This window comes from Ambystoma mexicanum, chromosome 9, assembly GCF_040938575.1.
Source record: "Ambystoma mexicanum isolate Mex_15411 chromosome 9, UKY_AmexF1_1, whole genome shotgun sequence".
NCBI lineage: Eukaryota > Metazoa > Chordata > Amphibia > Caudata > Ambystomatidae > Ambystoma > Ambystoma mexicanum.
The window spans coordinates 1,388,489,974-1,388,508,015 of record NC_090931.1 but is presented as its reverse complement, the minus strand read 5'-3'; the positions used below and the strand labels follow the sequence as shown (position 1 = coordinate 1,388,508,015).

The following is an 18,042-nucleotide window of genomic DNA, read 5'->3' as shown; positions in this document are numbered from 1 at the left end:
TTCTGAATGGTATTACCCAAATTGACCTTTTACAATTGATCTTTTGCACAATTGACCTAATTATAGTGGTCCTAATTGACCTTCTGCACAATTGACCTTTATATTATTTTAGTTATTTTATATATGTATTGGGTTGGTTTTGGATTATAAATAATATAAGGGGTTTGGGTGGGGGGATTGCAGGGGAGTTTTGGATTCGGTGAGGGGTTGCGGGGGGATTTCCCCCCGCATATATGTCCTAATTGTCCTTCTAAATTAGGTCATTCCCCCAAGGTCAATTGTGAAAAGGTCATTTAGTATACAACCTTCTGAACTCTGCAACACATTCAGGAATTATACACATCTGTGTTGCATTATTTCACTAATTTGTGAGTGACAAAAGGTCCCCAATGGAACGAGAAGACTCTAGCCTGTTTGTGGTTAGAGGCGCCTGGTCATTTAACCACCTCCAGCAACAAGGCAAACCCCTTAGGTGTGCTGCTTAGGCAACCAGGAATTTAGATGTCCAGATTGGATCTGTAGACTGCATATTCCGGTGCTATTACTCCCTTATAACATTTTATGTCCCTTTCATTATTCCAAAATTCTGATGACTCAGTCTTGGGAGCTACCGTGCGCACACTCTGACAATGCCCATTTTCCTTATCTTTTGTGACGATTCCCAAGATGCCACTGCTTCCATGGGGGAAGCCCCTTTCCATGAGGCCAGGGAGGTGAGGCTGCTACCCGATAGTCCCCCTGGGGTGGCACTCAGTGGGTGGATCTCATGGGGAGGGAAACCACCTATAGTAGGAGGGACGACACATTGGGAGAAACGCAATATAGTTCCCCTGCACCCCAACCTTCCTCACTGTGTTATCCTGCACAGAGCACAACCCCACATACTGCCATGTACATCTGCAGAATAGACAATGTCACTTCCCTAAGAAACGCCGAGACCAGGAACAACATAGAGTACAGGGATGACTAATACTGGGACAGGGAAGAAGTGCAGAGTAAAATGGAATACTTCACTGAACCAGTTCAAGCGCACTAGTCAATTTGTGTCCAGCAAATCCGAAGAGAAGACTGACTTCCTAGAGCGACCCTCTCGGGAGGAAGCAGGAGATTCAAACTCCTCTGGAGGAGCTGAGACACTGAGAGTGGGCCGCTTGCCTTTCAGCAGAGGCACCCCAAACCAGTCTGTCGTGGTCCAAAGACAGAAAGAAGCAGATGCCTGGGCATCCAGCCGAACGAAAAGACTGGAGTTTGTGGCCAGGCCTAGATGTGGAGCCCAGAAGCAGGGAATCGCTGCAGAGCCACTGCAGTCCTTGGAGGAAGCCTTCCATAGAGGATGGGGAAGCCGGGATGGTTGGCAGGAGAACCGAAAGAAGGGAGAGTCACGAAAGAAGGGTCTGGGACCCGTGTTGAGTTACGAGCCTCCAAGGGGATCTTCATAGTCACAGTACATGGCAGGCTAGTATTCCAGCTAAACACAATGCCAAGAGAAAGTGGAAGTCTGAAACACACACCCACAAATCTAAGCAAGGTCTCCGAGATCTTCAGTCACAGTACCTGGCAGATTAATATACTAGGTGGATAGAACTGTCAGAAAGAAAAGTGAGTCTGGGACCCACCACAGAAACTATCAAGGCCTGCAAGAGAATTACCATAGTCCCAACACCTGGCAGGAGAGTATACCAGGTGGACAGAACACAGCAATAAGCCTGTGCGAGTCTGGGTCCCACACCCACAACAGAAGTTAAGGCCTTAACAAAATAACCCTATCCTGAGAAGTAGTAGCTCAAGTGGAACATCTGCTGAGAAAGGCAAAGATAGAGAAGCACAATTGAAAGTCAAGAGAAGGGAGACATTTTCTTGGCACTTGAAAAAGCCAGAGCCGTTTTCTTGATCCCAAGGGGTCGAATTGGAACTTTGCTTTGTTTTATTTATTTTTATTTAAGAACTTTGTGTCCTTTGGAACTTTGGTTTGCACACTTTGAAACTTTCTTTTCTTACACCATTTGGAAGCTTGAGTCACATCTTGAAAAGGAACTATAAACTGTAGCACAGAGTCATTGTCCAGGAGAAGGGAGACATTCTCCTGGACCAAGAACAGTGGTACCAGCTTTAGTTAAAGTGTAAGGGATGGCAATAGGTTTTGGACACAGGATGGTGGACGTTTTACTTTGGACAGCCATTCTGACCGAACCCTTCGTTTTAGTTGAGGCATGGAGACCCCTCTTAGTAGTAGGGAAAGTTTGGGTTCTCCTTTTTTTTCTTTTTGATGAATAAAGGTTGTTGCCAAGCAGTATGCCACTAATAGGTCAGTCTCCTCCTTCTGATTGCCAATGTGTCATTTATCCCTCTTCCAAATAGTCTGTCTTGCTGCAATGAAATGGCAACTGCAGTTAGTCTTTGGGCATCATCCATTTACTAGAATGTAGTTGCTTCTCTGGCGCCTTGTGGATGCCTCTGGCACCTTCCAATCCTTCATCCGGACCCAGAGTTCTATCCTCACAAGTGCCGTAGAATATCTCCTGAAGGCCTGATTCTGTGTTGTTCCGTGGAGGAACAGCACTTTTCTTAAAGACACCATATTCTGTTAAAGTTAGAATGTGCTTTACTGACATCAAAGCCTTAACTTTTGCATGCAGCTTATTTACGGCCTGACCATAGCCCTGGCAACCGTCCAAAATGCAAGGCAGGCACTACGCGGGGATTCTCCTTGCAAAGCCCTGGTTTTGCATGCACAAAAAGTTGATCTACCGCACCTGTGAGGAGCCGTTAACATCCCCTGCACGCGATTTTTTTTTTAAATAATTGAGGCAACGGCAGCACCACTTTTCTGACTTACTGAAGGTTTAAGGAAACGTCTTCAAATCAGAAAAGTGACCGATTTTTAAGAAACCCTGGCACTGACCCTGGCGCACATACTGCCCCCACAACGATAGGATTTAGCTGCACCCTTCAATCCTTTCACTCACATCAGTGGTGAAGCATGGAGGTGGCAGTGGTGGTACTGAAGCATGGAGGTGGGAGTGGTGGTACTGAAGCATGGAGGTGGCAGTGGTGGTACTGAAGCATGGAGGTGGCAGTGGTGGTATTGAAGCATGGAGGTGGGAGTGGTGGTACTGAAGCATGGAGGTGGGAGTGGTGGTACTGAAGCATGGAGGTGGCAGTGGTGGTATTGAAGCATGGAGGTGGGAGTGGTGGTACTGAAGCATGGAGGTGGGAGTGGTGGTACTGAAGCATGGAGGTGGCAGTGGTGGTACTGAAGCATGGAGGTGGGAGTGGTGGTACTGAAGCATGGAGGTGGCAGTGGTGGTACTGAAGCATGGAGGTGGGAGTGGTGGTACTGAAGCATGGAGGTGGGAGTAGTGGTACTGAAGCATGGAGGTGGCAGTGTTTGCTTCCCACAATACTGTCCTCCCGAGCCCAGAATGTATTTCTTTTATTTATTGAATTGGTGTTTTACAACACACTTAATACCCGAGTTCTAAGCCTAGATCCGGGATTCGAACCTCTGTTGCTCTGCGTGGTCCTGCTTCCAAGGCCAGCGCGTTGCTCCTGTGCTATCCTCCGTTGCAGCACTCCTCCACGCCAAATTCTTCCCCCACCATCCAGTCTTTAGAGAGGCGCCTTCTAAGTTCAAGGACACCAGCAATGGAACTCCCCACCGCCTAAACACGTGCACCAAGGCCAACCACGGAGCCTTCGCAAAACCAGCTTTGGCAACTCCACACATGTTGGCTCTTCTGTTGGCAGGCATGTTCCATTAGTCGGGTCATTTTAACATTGCAAATTTTAGCTTGCACATTTCCAGAAATTATCCCAAAAAAAGCGAATGGCGTGTTATTACTGGGATTTACCTTTTCTGTCCAGTACACAACCATAATATGTTAACACTAGTATTTACAGGTTGTGTACAAAAGGAAAACACGGACAAGCAAACTAATTAAAATCAGGGCTGTGTTGGAAATCCTGTATTGTGTAGACATGAAGTGGTTGACAGCCCTCTTGGCTAAGGTTTTAAGTACACAGGAAGGGGCCGCTAGCTGCCATTGCACTATGTATATTACCTGTCAGACAGATGCTTTTCAAGGTAGAAATGTCTGTTTTACATCACCCAAATTTGACAAAGATTTCGAGAAGTGTCTGCTAATGCAGTTCTGGCCCACTCTGGAACTGATGCCCAGGCATTCGTTTTTTAAATATATGTTTATATTTTGCCTATAACTAGGGTAACAGCTAGCATACATTGATTACAGATTGTCCATATCCTTGTTTCCATTTATAATGTATTAGCGACCATAATAAGCCCGGGCATGTGAGGCTATTTTTCAAGGATCACAGGTTTGTCTAATGGGGAAGCCAGGATTTGCTGTCTGGCCATCTAGATATTCAGTCGGCGTGCTCTGCCTGTCCTTTTGTGGCATGCTTCGGTTGCCAGCTTAAGAACTTTGGGTGTCTCGCAGCTGCCTTCCATTCCTGAAGGTTGGATATAGTATTTTCCAGCCAGTGACATCTGCAGTGATGTCACTGGCTGGAAAAATTAGCAGTGTGCCAGCACAGCCTGGCTTCTTGCCATGGACAGATCCACAGGAAAAATGCTTGGCTGTCACCGACTCGCGCACTGTACACCGTGTCCGGTTTAGGGGCCATTGTATTTTTGCACTTTTTCCTGTGTGGTCCTCTTCTGTGCCTGGTTGCTTTTTCCACACCGGCCTAGTCCAGTGCACTATTTTCTCCTTTTTTGTTATTTTAATCTCTTGATCACGAAGTCTTACTGATGTGTTTTCCCCTTTCCCTCCCCATTGATGGAAACGTTTACCTTCTGAGTTAGTCTGGAGTGGCCTTTCATTCCTTCTGTGTATGCCCAGACAGCTAGAAGCAGCCAAAGTGTAGGCTGCCCTCTGATGCTCACGTGCACAAATCGGCAGAACATCATTTTCCTAGTGCTTTGCCCGGGAGCTGACGCCCTCGGGTCCATTTTCTGGCTCCTTCCAGTTTTCTCTGTGCACTGTGTTCGGGGAGGAACTGACCCACAGCTCGACAAAAGGTTCTCCTGTCCTGGGCTCGCCTACTTCATTGGTAGCGATGGCCGAGCAGCAGTCCAGAGCAACTCTCGGTAGTGTAATGCATTCAACAGGGCAATGACCACACAAAGATGTTATGAAAAATTAGACATTATCTTATGTGAAGGTAGGTAACATGTTGTGCAGATTACAGGTAAGGAAACTTTGTGGGAGTCGGGGTTTAAAGGTTGGGGGTACCATATTTGTTTGTCAGTACTCCAGGGATCCCTAAAGATCAAGTTTCGCTCAACTGGGAGTTAATCCCTTATAGGAATAAAGGGGAGAGGCACGCCGCCTTCCCATTGGCTGAGCTGGAATACGGCCTTAATGTCGTGCTCACCCTATTATTTATTATAGGCCCAATCTTAAAAAACAGTCACAAACCAAGCAGCTGTGGTCCTGCAAGAGCTATCGGTTTGGACCGCTGGCTGTAAACGCTTTAACTTCGCGAAGTCAAAGGGCAACAGTTGCAGCCCCAGTCTTTGGTTGGGCAGCAAAGATTCGGTGGCTACAGGAGGTTTTTGTAGGCAAACAGCAGCACTGAAGTCTCACTGTAGAAGGTACTGACCCAGAGAAAATGGCAAAGTGATGGCCCTGGGTTACAGCGAAGCTGGGCTATTGTGCTACTGGAACCGTTGTAATCAGCAAGGCGTTCCCTGGAAACAGGGGATTCTCGATGCTTGCCACCCAACTGCGCCAACTGGGCTGGGGGAAGGCGCACGTGTGACTGTTTATTCTGGTCACTGAAAAGTCTGGTGTCCCTAGACACTTTGCTGTCAGACAAGGCACAGTGGCAGGCCTTTCTCGTGCTCCCCTTTAGTTTGGCTTCTTCTCGCTTCATGGAACATCTGTTGGTGTCCTCTGCAGCGTTCTTAATACAACTTCTATCGGGTAGGGGTGACAAAATCCTAGGTTGAATAAGACCATAGGTGCAGAGTGAGAACTCTGCTTCCAAACAGTGGTGCATCGGCGGCCAACCAATCACTGGGAGGCTGTCGCATTGACACTTTCCTGGGTTTCCTCCCGGGCTTTCCCTTAAGATGTGGGTTCCAGGGGAATTCATTCAGGCATCCACCCAGATCTGGTCCCATCTCTGCAGCTCTTGCCCTTCTGAGGCAGTCCCAAGCCATGACCTCATATCACAGTCCCTCTATTCTGTACACACACAGGGACAAAGGGCTTAGTTCTGGCACTCCTCACTGGGTTTCCCTCACTGGGTTTCCCTCGGGATACGCAAGTTGGGCCCCACTAGTATTCCGAATTGGTGAAGGTTTGCCACCAACAAGTGGATTCCAGATAACGGCACAAGCTTACTCAGAGGATGAGGCACCTTTGAGTGGCACTAACCCTGAGAGACTTCGGGGCTCTCATGGGGCTGGGTTGGCACACCCCACAGTTGTGTTCCGGATGGCGGGGCCGGAAGGCCGTTGAAATTAGGAATCTTGAGGAAAAAAGTTGGTAAACATTCATCCAAAATTTAGAAAACCCTCGGAAGAGGTAAGTTTAGTCTTTCGGTCTCTCAGCTTTGCATAGCTGGTGTATATGTAGAATCTGTTGACAGATGAGTACATAACTCTACCAAAAAGTGATGGTCTGCAAAGCTTTGAATTATTGGAGCTGCTGTAAGCTCCTTTTTGATAAGCCATTCTTTCCGTTTGAGGTCTTATCTTTTTGTCATTGGTACCCGGCGAATGTCGGTGAGCTTGTAACAAGCAAACTCATTGGCCCTGGCCGGGTCGTTGCCAGCCTGACAAAACCTTTGTCAGGCCGGTCGCATCTACGTCCTGGCCACCATGGAAAGGGAAAAGGGACTGCATGTGTAGTCCCTTCTCCCCCTTCCATGGTGGCCATCTATTAGTTTACTTTTTTTTCAATGGCTGCCATGGAAGTGGCCATCTTTTTTGTTTACTGTTTAATTCTTTTTTTAATGTCTGCCATGAAAAGGGAGAAGGGACTACTTGTAGTCCCTTCTCCCCGATCCCTGGTGGACATTTTTCTTTTTTTTCCTCGAGTTGAGAAACTGTTTCAACGTCATTTCTCAACTCGAGAAAAACTGCTATTAGTACCCCGGTATCACGTGCTAAAAGCAATAGAACACATGGAGGGGGGCATAACCAGTCCGGTAATGCCCCGGGGGCTATTTTAAAGCCCCTGCTTCACTCAGGCTTCTAACTATAGCCTTGGAGACATTACCGGACCAGTAATGGCCCCCCTCCTCGGGTTCTACTGCTTAATTACAGAAGGGGGACAACCATATGCAAATCAGTCTTGGTCCTGCCGCCCATGTTAGAAGCCCAGGCCATTCATGCACCCTCCTACCTCCTTACACCTTGTAATACCACCCCATTTGTCCGAGTCCTCTGGTCCCTTGTCTCTCCTCTGCACAGATTTTGTTATTGCACTCGTCTAACCCGCCCTGCTCACCACAAGGATGCTCTGGTCTCGAGCACTGTCCTACCTGCTGGCATCCTGTGATGCCTCCCCCTTTGTGTCATCTGGTCCCCCATGTCTACCCTGTTAAGTGTCTATGGTACTGCACTCTTCCGAGCCCACCTCCTATCTATTATGCTCTACCTTAAGCATGTCTGAATCCACCCTCCCATCCCCCCGCCTAGATGCCACCCTTGCCCATTGACTTTCCTTCCACATCTTTTGGTCGGGCATCCTGCTGTATCTTCTACTTGATGCCCCACACCCTGTGGATCCCCGTAGCAAGCGCTGTAACCCACTGAGCTTTCTGACTGGCTTGTAGAACTTTGGTATCTGGCATGAGGGCGAGGGTAGGAGGAACAAGTTTGGGAGTAAAGTAGGGTGCTCCAAAAAACACAAAGCTCCCATTCATGTCATTTAAGGATTTTGGGGCAATGATTGAAAAACACCCTGTCTCGCTCTGCTGTGAAACCATCGGTGCCCCCTGTTCTCACGCTGCACAAAGTTCTTCTGTTATCTGGAGCCTGCCATGTCTGTCCCGCTCTTCTCAGCGAGAGGGGATCGCATCAAACCCTGTGCTGAGAAGGCTTTCCGATGGGACTTTAGAGTGTGGTGGCGAGGGAGCTCCTGGAGTGTGGTGGCGAGGGAGCTCCTGGAGTGTGGTGGCGTGGGAGCTCCTGGAGTGTGGTGGCGTGGGAGCTCCTGGAGTGTGGTGGCGAGGGATCTTCTGGAGTGTGGTGGCGAGGGATCTTCTGGAGTGTGGTGGCGAGGGATCTCCTGGAGTGTGGTGGCGAGGGATCTCTTGGAGTGTGGTGGCGAGGGATCTCTTGGAGTGTGGTGGCGAGGGATCTCTTGGAGTGTGGTGGCGAGGGATCTTGTGTGGTGGCAAGGGATCTTCTAGAAGCCTGGTCACTAACCTTTCCTGCTCTTTTCCTTCACAGTCTCGCATTGCCAAGCGCGGCCGGAAGCTGGTGGACTTCGACAGCGCAAGGCATCACTTCGAGTCCCTGCAGGGTGCGAAAAAGAAAGACGATGCCAAAATTGCCAAGGTAAGCGTGATGGCCGAATATTCCACGTGGGCTAGGGCAACCACCTGGATTTATATTCGGATTTGTCCTGTCCTATACTTTAGAAGCCCGCCCAGCTGTCTGCTGCTTGCCTGGCTCAGCTGGAGATGCGATGTATCCAGTGTGTGAGAGCTCACACATTTCTTTCATTATAGCCTAGCTTTTGCAAGGTAGCGCTCTACTCTGGGTCAGGAATGGTACTTGGTGTTGGCACCCACGCACAAGGGAAGGGACACGCATGCTTTGATAAAAGAAATAGAGTAAGCATTGGCAAAGCCAACCATTTTGTCTTCCCTATAGGCAGACAGGAACCTGCCCCCATGTGTGTGTTTTTGACATTACAACTCTTATATATTACAATGTTCTACAAATCATCTCCCATTGAACACGAATAGCATGTTACTGTGCTCTTTACCTTTTCTGTACAAAAAGAAAAAGATGAGAAAAGTATTCAGGGCTGTGTGCTGGGCTTTGGCATTGCTTGGAATTCAAGCGGCTGAATGCTAATCTTCTTTCAGATGCGTTGCCAGACGCTGATGGATGCCTGCAATTAACCAGTTACATTTAGACCGATATGTTGTGCAGGGCACAATATTAAACAGAGCTCCAAAAAAAAAAAAAAAATAATAATAATAATAATAATAATAAAAAAAAATGTATGGGGTGGACTCATTAACATACCAATTGAATGTGGTGTCACCAGAAATTGGCATATCAAAGTGCACTCTGAAAAAAGTGGGGGGACTCTGTCCACCCGCTTGTACCCTCGACTTGAGCTATGGTTTTAAATCCTCTAAGCACGGCAATGATTTTCAAAACACAGAATGTGCCACTGGTCATGGTGCTGGCGTATATGTATCTCTTCAGAAATCTTTACGCCGCCAAGCAATTTGAGTGGTATTGTGGTTCTACACAAAGAGCCTGCTTGTGGATGTGTTTGTACTGCGTGGGCGAAGATGGAGGCTTGATCCCCTCTGCTCAGTATCACCATTGAAGTTTAATCTCCGCAATGGAAGCGTGTTGCTGCCTGAACGTCTCTCCCTCACGAATCGCCCACGCAGAACAAACACATCCACAAGCAGGCTCTTTGTGTAGAACAACAATACCACAATTCCGCAGGACACCTTTCCGTGGGTCCTGAAAGAAGCAAGTTTGTCCTCTTTACGGATAGATGTGACTCTGTTATAAACTGCTTACTTCGCCATCTATGAAAGTATAGAAGAATTTGCACATTTCCATAGTGCAATGAAGCTCAGAAGTGACAAAACTGCCTCCGAGCACATGTCTGCTAAACCATGTCAACTAAAGTGAACGACCTTTTAGGAGATTGACATTTAATAAAAACCATGTATGAATATCATCCTGGGGTATAGATGAATTAATGACTATTTTGAAGAAATTTTGTCCTGAAGATGGCCCATAAATTCAGAGGAAAAAGACACTAGGGATAGTGTCTAATGTTTAATAAGGCCGAAACATGTCGACAATCTAAAACACCCACAAGAATAAGTTTGGGTTATCTCGAAACAAAGTGGTCACTAATTATATGTGCTGTTTTGCCCCGGTTCTAATGTGTGAGTTTTGTATTTTCCGTCTTTGCGTATATTGCTTAAGGAATACGTTTTTTACTTGTGTCAATCATGACAAAAAATGGAATTCAAATGTTTGCTATGATACACTTTATTGTATCTACTTTTTGATAATTAATAAATCAGTCTTTTTAATATAAGTTCTTGTTGGGTCCTACCATACTTTTGGTTTGTAGAATGAATTATTAAAACTACATATGTTCAGTCTGTAAGCATTACCACTCTAATTGCTTGGCGGCGTAAAGAGGGGTAATCAGTCTCGCATTTGCACATATACTTTTTGATTGAAGTTCCCTTTTGAGTACTGATCCCCCGTTATCAAAAAAGTGGGAACTTACCTGATTGAGGTAATAATATTAATATCTCTCCAGAAATGCCAGAGAAAGTGCCAAGTCCACAGGCACAGTTTACCAACTAGCGCCACCAATCATCGACACAGATCATGAAATCCTTTGTCGCTCATTCGCTCGCTCATTCGCTTTCCTTTTCAGCTGCGCCGCAGCACCTCGCTTAATCTACCCAGGTTTCCCATTCTAGAAGGGGTGGCCAAGTAAACCATTGCTTTGTCATTTCAGTAAAGTGTCCGGCACCAATTGGACCCCGAGCTTCATGCCGAAGTCCAGCCTCTAAGCGTGGGACCGTGAATAGAGCCCGTGCTGCTCTGTGTTGTCTTCCAAGACCAGCACGTTGCCCCCGAGCTATCCTCCCGGGCTGATTTTGGGTAGATCACCGGTAGCCTGTGCAAGTCACTTTTTTCTCCTCTGTGCCCACTCACACCGAGGAAGCCTCCCTTGGGGTTGTGCATCAGGCCACACCCCCTGTACTTGAAAGCCTGCTCCACTGGGGCCAATCCGGTGTGTACATTGCTCCTGGAGATGTTTCGTCGGGCGTGGTGCAGGCCTGGCTTCAGAATCCCCACAGCAGCGCAGTCTCGTGCAACTCCAAGGAACGTGTGCTTTAGGAAGGGAGGTTTAAAACGTACACATGCTCAAGACCTGGGCAATAAGGATTATTTGGGCCTGAATGCTGGCGAGTCTACAGTGTACGTCTTATTTGGTTAAAGGCTGTAGAAAATCCCACCTTAATTAAAGCAAACCTTTTGTCTTGGTGTACAGGGTTACCGAGTGGGGTGGGGGGAGGGGGGGATGGAGAGGGGGTGTATGAAGGGGAATGATGGGAACTAGGGGTGCATAGTGCGAGCCACGCTGGGTCCATGAGAGTAAACGGTGCTGTGGACTGCAATGCTAAGGGCTAGAGACCTGGCATCGCGTGCTCAGGTGGGATGCCAAACTTTAGGCAAAGGGCGCTCATTAGACTAGGCAACAGACAGGAACATTTAAAAGGAACATAACGAAACCCCCTGTCAATACCTGGGCCAGTAATGGATTGTCATGGTCTGGATTCTTAAAGATAATGCCCTGTAAACCCCTAGTTCCCTTTGCTTCTGGTTGGTGTTGGGCATCTGTCTTTAGTGGCACTTGCCAGATAGTAACCATGGTAACTAATGAAACGGCGGAATGTCTTCCCACCCCCATTGCTAATGACACACTGCTCCTTGTCAAGGGGGTGGGGGTTAGGGGCGAGGAGGCGTCTGCTCAGATGAGTCAGAAAAATCTGTAGTATGAAGGCTCAGAATCCCAGCGACCACATCAATAACCTCTTTTTATTTGGCGCCCAGATTCCACCAGGCTGTCACTCCGCTATAATGAACTTGCATTATTGTTCCCACTTCATTAGTGATCCGTTTATTAACGATGAAAGGCTGCGTTTCCCCCTCCCAGCGTTAACAACTTGCAGCATGTGCATTACCTCACTGAGCCGCTGTGCACACGCACGTGTGGTTGCAAAGGCCATTACAGAATACAAACTCAAGGCCATTTTAAGGTCATCCACACATTATTGTGTACAACCACAAACTACATTGCTTAAGACAAAGCTGGAGACTGCGTACAGTCTGATATGACACTAAACGGGAAGCTCGTCATTTTGCGGCACTGAGCCTTCGTCTCTTGTGTTTTTAGTGTTATATATATTTTTTTGAAATGTAAATATTTAATTTGAAATTCACATTTTTTCCACTCTCCCCAAATCATAACATATATTTCAGATCTCGGTGTAACACCTCCCTCCTGCTCCATTTGAGGCGCTGCTGGATTTTGGCAGGGATATTTTTTTTTTCACCACGGTTTTAATTGCATGGCGAAGCAAGCGGCATCACTTATGTTATTTCCGCTACCACCCCGCCCCCCTCATTCCCTGCCTAGAAAGAAAGAGCGAGGAGAAAAATCAACGAAAAAGGGTGCACTTACAGGCCAGCAACAGGAGTGGGCACTGGTGAGCCTGGCGCGGGAAGGGAAGGGCGGATCCAAGAGAGGCTCAGATAACGTGCAGCTCTCCACAGCCCAATGCAGACCTGCTGACGTACAAGAGGGTTGGGGCAGTGGCCCTTTTCTACACTAGCAGATGCAAGTTGGATATTTTTTTTAATTTTTTATTTATTTAATGAATTTAGTTGAATTTAATCAACTTTTTTCAATCTAAAACAGCAATTTATCAAAAGGTTTACATATAAAGCACAGTGAATTATTCATTTTATGAACCCCCGACCCCTGAGTGGAGTGGGCCATCAATTCCCCTGATAAGCCCCCCTCCCACCCACTGATCATCCTTTGCCCCCTTTTTTAGCAGCTTTTGTTTTTTCTCCATGCACGTCCCTTGTGGGGGTTGTGCAATTTCCCCTAGCGAAATACCCTGGATATGACCCGGAAGCAGTTTTGCCACCCCATGCTATTAACACGGCATCGTTGTTGGATGAAACAGATCTGTTAAACCACATAAATATTTAAGTGGATTTAATGACCACATGCTGTAAACTGACTAGCCTTTTGGAGCGTAAGAGGTGGTATCAGGGCCGGCTTTGGTGCAGGGCCGCCTGAGCGACCGCCCGGGGCGCCGTTCGCTCCCAGCCACGCCAGATCGGGTGAGTCTTTCAAGGTCTCCCCCGAGCTGGCATGGTGGGACGAGGCGCGGCGGGTGCTGTATTGAAATTAAATGCAGGGTGCATTTAATAGCAATAGGGCACTGATGATTTTGCATCAGCACCTACCGAAACATGCCGGACCCCCCATGCCCAGAGGCATGCAGGGATTTGAGGGGGCGCGGCACTGCTGCCACAAAGGCCGGCCCTGGGTGGTATGCCACCTCGAAGGTACTGCTTGCATCAACCTTAGCAAGATGGTAGGATGTGTTATACCCGGTGATCTAAAGAATGTGCACAGATCCTGGCAAGGACAAGTCACACACTGCTCTCTCATACCAGCTGTTCAGTTGTGCTAAGTTGTACCTAACTAATCTTTCTTGTGTGTTGCTCTTTGCAGCGGGATCAGGGCTGCCCGTGTGGGGACAAGTGATCACGACCTCCCCGGCATGCCTCCACGGACCTTCTAACATGGATTGCCTTTTCCTGCCTTGCTCCTTTGCACCCCGGCTTGTGGTTTTGTCTCTGTGGGCTGTGTCGGTCTCTCTCATGTCTCTCTTTTTCTTTGTGCTTTTGTCTTTCTTCTATTTGAAAATGGCCGACAGCCCGTTTCGCTGCTTGAAAAAGCCGCGCCACAGTGGTGCCAGGGAAAAATCCAAGCGCATCTTGTTGCTCAAACTAATCTGCTCCGAAACCAGGTGATTGCCAGCCCTCCCTGGCCTTAACCCCATCCCCTAACCCTATCCCTAATCCTGCGCCTACCGTCTAACACTGCATGCGCTCTGGGCTTTTGCAATGTTGCAATATAATCACGTGAACTGTTAGTCTGTGGCAGTGTTTATTTCATCCATAAAGCTGTATTTTTATGGAATAGGACCGCGTAGGGGTTCCTAGTCATTGTATCGAATTCTTCCATCGACATACCATTCCATCTAAAAAAAAAATGCATCGAAATAAATTGCATCGAATTTTGTTTTTGTTTTTTTAATGGGCGGGGTCCCCCCTTAAACTCCCTTTTTTTAACCTTTAAAACCCATTATAATTAAACTAAACCCTTTACCTTTAAAAAAAAATGCATTCAATGCTTTTTTTTTTCGATGCAATTTTTTCGATGGTAAGGCATTTGATGGTATTGCATTCGATGCAATGACCAGATACCCCGTGTAGGTATTGCTTGCGCTATTGTATCATTAAAGTCTGGGATTGGCATTTGTATGCCATTTTCTCAGTGATATGCTGCAATGTAGTCCTGGCTTAGTGCATTCTTGGTCATGCTCTCGATATTACAATAGCCCTTTAAGAATTTGGAAAACCTTGCCAGATGCATTCCCCAGTTACACTAGGGCTGGGATGCTAGTACCCGCCCTGTGGGCTTCTCATGCTTATTCACTCATCTTACTCTGTGGCTGGAATGAACACTGCTTCTAGGAACTGTGTGTGTGCACGTGGGGTGATGTGGGTCTTGCTGTTGGGATTGTTACCCACACTTGCACCATTTGTATCCATATCCCCCAACCCCATATTGTTCATGTGTGAAGCAAACGACTTAGGTCTTTTCAGTCTCTCTGTGAAGGTGAAGATTTTAAATGTGTTGTATTTGTGAAATCCCAGTGCCTATGGCACTGTATGTTTCACGCTTAGTGGCAAATGCAGACTGGTCCACATCGATGAAATGGTACCCGCCCAGCTCACCGCAGCGGTTTCACCGCATTTGCTGAAGAGCAGTTTTACTACATTTTATTTTTTGCAGCATATTTAGGGGGCTTTCTGGTTCAGGGCTTTTCAAGTTCAGGGAAGTGGGTAAAATGGAAATGTGAGGCTTGAGGCGAGGAGAGGTGGTAGAAGGTACCCGCAGGGGTGGCAGCCCCCTCACAAAAAGTGCCGCAATAAATGCAGTGGCATGGCCACCGCAGTGAGTTGTACCAGATCCCACTGAAATTGGGCGTCCTTGTTTTCAGATGCATTTCACAAAAACGTTCATGGCCACTTGCACGTTTTCATGCTCAGAACTTTCAGAAATAAAATAAAAATACAGCTAAACAATCTGAATTGTTTCAAGATGGTGGGGTAAACTTAGTGGAGTGTATTTATTAAAAATTACCTAATTTGTTATGTTTAAGTATATTTGTACCACGGTCCCCAGGCGCTCTCATGGATCTGTAAAGCAAGAGGGTAAGGAGTGGTGGGGTGTAAGTTAGTATGACTGAGCTGGATAAAGAGCAAGAGAACTGTGATGTGATGTTGGCAGCTTTAGTTCAGTTTACACCGTTCGTGGAGCATAGGAGGGAGTTTTCAGTTGGTAGCCGTCATGTGCTGTTGTGCAGGGCTGCATTTGGTTTGGTTTGTTGTTGCGGTGAAGTGTGTGCAGTTTGTGCTGTAGAGCAATGGTTGTTTGGTTTAGAATTTGAGAGGTGTATGCAGAGGGATACATTTTTAGTGGGGTTGGTTAGCAGTTACCCCAGGCACATTGCAGTGTGCAGCAACCATCGCTACCACAGACCTTGAGAAGGGTGTACCTCTTGCCTGAGCCCTTGTGCCCCCTGGGCATGCGGTCTGTTAGTTTGCCACTTTTTCCCCTTTCATTGATCCTTCATGGTTCGTATTTCGCTGGTAAGGGAGTGCCAACATTTAACGGCTAGGCAAGAGAATACTGATCCAAAAAGTTATTTCCTTCTGTATGGTTAAGGTTCCAGACGGATGTCGTCGCTGGATGTGAGTGTTCTCGTCAGCTGGTATATCGAGATTTCCTTTAGTATGAATTCTGCTCCCTGGCAGTGGGTTGCTCTTTCTGTTATGCACATTGTTTTGAATGTAATGCGTTTTTTGACTGGCAGTCAGTGTAGCATCTTTAGCGCTAGAGTGATGTGGTCCATTCGTGAGAGTTTGAGAAGCCTGGCAACTCTGTTCTGTGTATCTTGCAGTTTCTTCAGTAGATAATCCGGCATTCCGATGTATAGGCTGTTAGCGTAGTCTATCGTGGATATGATGAGAGAGAGGATGGCCAGTGTTTTGTGCATGAAGGAGAGGAATGGTAGAATCTTTTTGATCGTGTGTAGGTGGAAGAAGCATTTCTGATTATCGCGTTTAATTGTGGTTGTAAGGTTAGCTCGCTGTCCATTAGGATTCCAAGGTATTTGTCAGTTTTGGATGGTATGGGTGCTGTTTCTAGTTCTGTGGACCATGGTATGTACTGGTTTCCACCTTGGTTTGTGGATGTGATCATGATTTCAGTCTTGCCTGAGTTGATTTTGAGGCTGTTGGTGTTCATACATTCGTCGACAGTCTAGTCGTGTTGTGTTCTCCTGTTGTACATCTTCGATTTTGTAGATTATTTGTGTGTCATCTGCATAGTTGTAGCACGTGACGCTGTGTCTTTTGATGAGGTTGATTACTAGAGTCATGTAGATGTTGAAGAGGAGTGGGGATAGGGAGAATCCTTGTGGTACTCCACAGGTGGTGTCCCGCAGTACATATTTGAATGATTTTGTCCATACTGTTCCTGTTCTTTCAGACAAAGATTTAATCCAGAGCAGCACCATGTTGGTGATCCCTATTTCTTCCAGTCTCTTGATGAGGGTGTTGTGGCTGACTGCGTGGACCGCTGCAGAGAGGTTGAGTAGTATTAGTGCCGATCTAGAAATGCCAAGTTTCTGTTGGAGTCTGCGTTGGTCTTTACGTCGTCCAAATAGAAAGAAGTGCTGTCTCTGTCCCTCTGATTGGTCTGAAGCCAACTTGTGCCTGGTCTAATAATTGGTGGTTTTATACATGTTCCAGTGTTTGTTCAAAGACATAAGTCTCTAAGAGTTTCACTCCATATCTCAAAAAATAATATTTAGGGTTCAATGTGTGGACTGATATTTCAGGCCAGCTGTTAAAACATGTCAGAGCCATTCTCAGATCTTGTCCCCTTAAAGAAGAGATCTGTATTCAGCTTGGAGAACTGAGGGTGTAGATGAGGAGGATGGTAAGATGGGAGTTTAGGACAGTCTAAACCATGGTTTCATTGTTCCACAGGGTGCATGTGTCTTCATTGCTCGTCTGAACTTCATATTGTCTGATTCTAGGGGGGAGTTGGAGAGGTGGAAGGAGGGGGGGGGGGCTCCATTTGGACAGGGCATTGTCAATGAAGGGATTGGGTAGGTCATGGGAGTTTCTGTTGCTTGCGTTTAGAAGGAATCCAGCCCAGAGTGATTTCTCTCCTAGGCAAGCATGGCTGCTTTTTATTTTTAAATTTTTTTATTGTAACATTTAGTTTTTTAATAAACTTTTCATTACATGACATCACCACCACATCCACTACTTGTCATGATCATGATCACCTCCTCAAGAACAAAAAGAGGGCAAACTCTATTTCAAGTTTACAGTCAAAATGTTGTCCCTATAATTAATTACTGCACATGTCAGTTTAAAGTTATTGTCCGCGAGCAGCATAAACCACCACTCCTCCACGTTTCCATTTAGAGGGGCACAATTCTTCATGTGCATTACTCGTTGCGGGATTAATCTACATAGGTTATTTGAAACCTCTTTATCATGTCTCAGCAATAGCATGTCCTTGGTTTTATACAAATTTAAACGTAACCTCAAACTGGTCTCTGTGGTAACGAGATGGACATTTTATTAAGTAGTTCAGCATCTGATCGATACCACGGCAATGGGGCCATTATCTAATGCAGACCTCAATTTGTTCCGTTTCTGTGTTTATTATCCAGTTCCACCTTCTTAATTTATTCTTTGCCGTTTAAGGATTTGCGAGTACTGTTCCCAATGTCACATCATTCCTTTAATATTTTCTCAATTTTCTTCTTCCACGTTAACAGTCCAGAGTTCGCTGTCTTATTTTTGTGTTGCTACAATACTGTAATGGCCTCATGGCCTAGGTACCCAGCTCATTATCCCAATACTCTCTGCCTCGTTCTTTA

At 46.6% G+C, this 18,042-nt stretch overlaps 1 protein-coding gene across 19 annotated transcripts in view; it reads left to right on the top strand.

Moving 5' to 3' along the window:
• The window catches only part of BIN1 (bridging integrator 1), a 508,669-nt gene that overhangs the window by 295,650 nt on the left and 194,977 nt on the right, over positions 1–18,042 (top strand). For 14 of the 19 annotated variants that reach the window (XM_069616789.1, XM_069616774.1, XM_069616785.1 and 11 more), the window contains exons 6-7: positions 8,429–8,536; positions 13,726–13,818. In XM_069616789.1, the coding sequence (XP_069472890.1) occupies positions 8,429–8,536; positions 13,726–13,818 (201 nt within the window). The remainder of the gene's footprint in view (positions 1–8,428; positions 8,537–13,725; positions 13,819–18,042) is intronic. The other 5 variants (XM_069616790.1, XM_069616788.1, XM_069616791.1 and 2 more) reach the window with 1 other exon arrangement.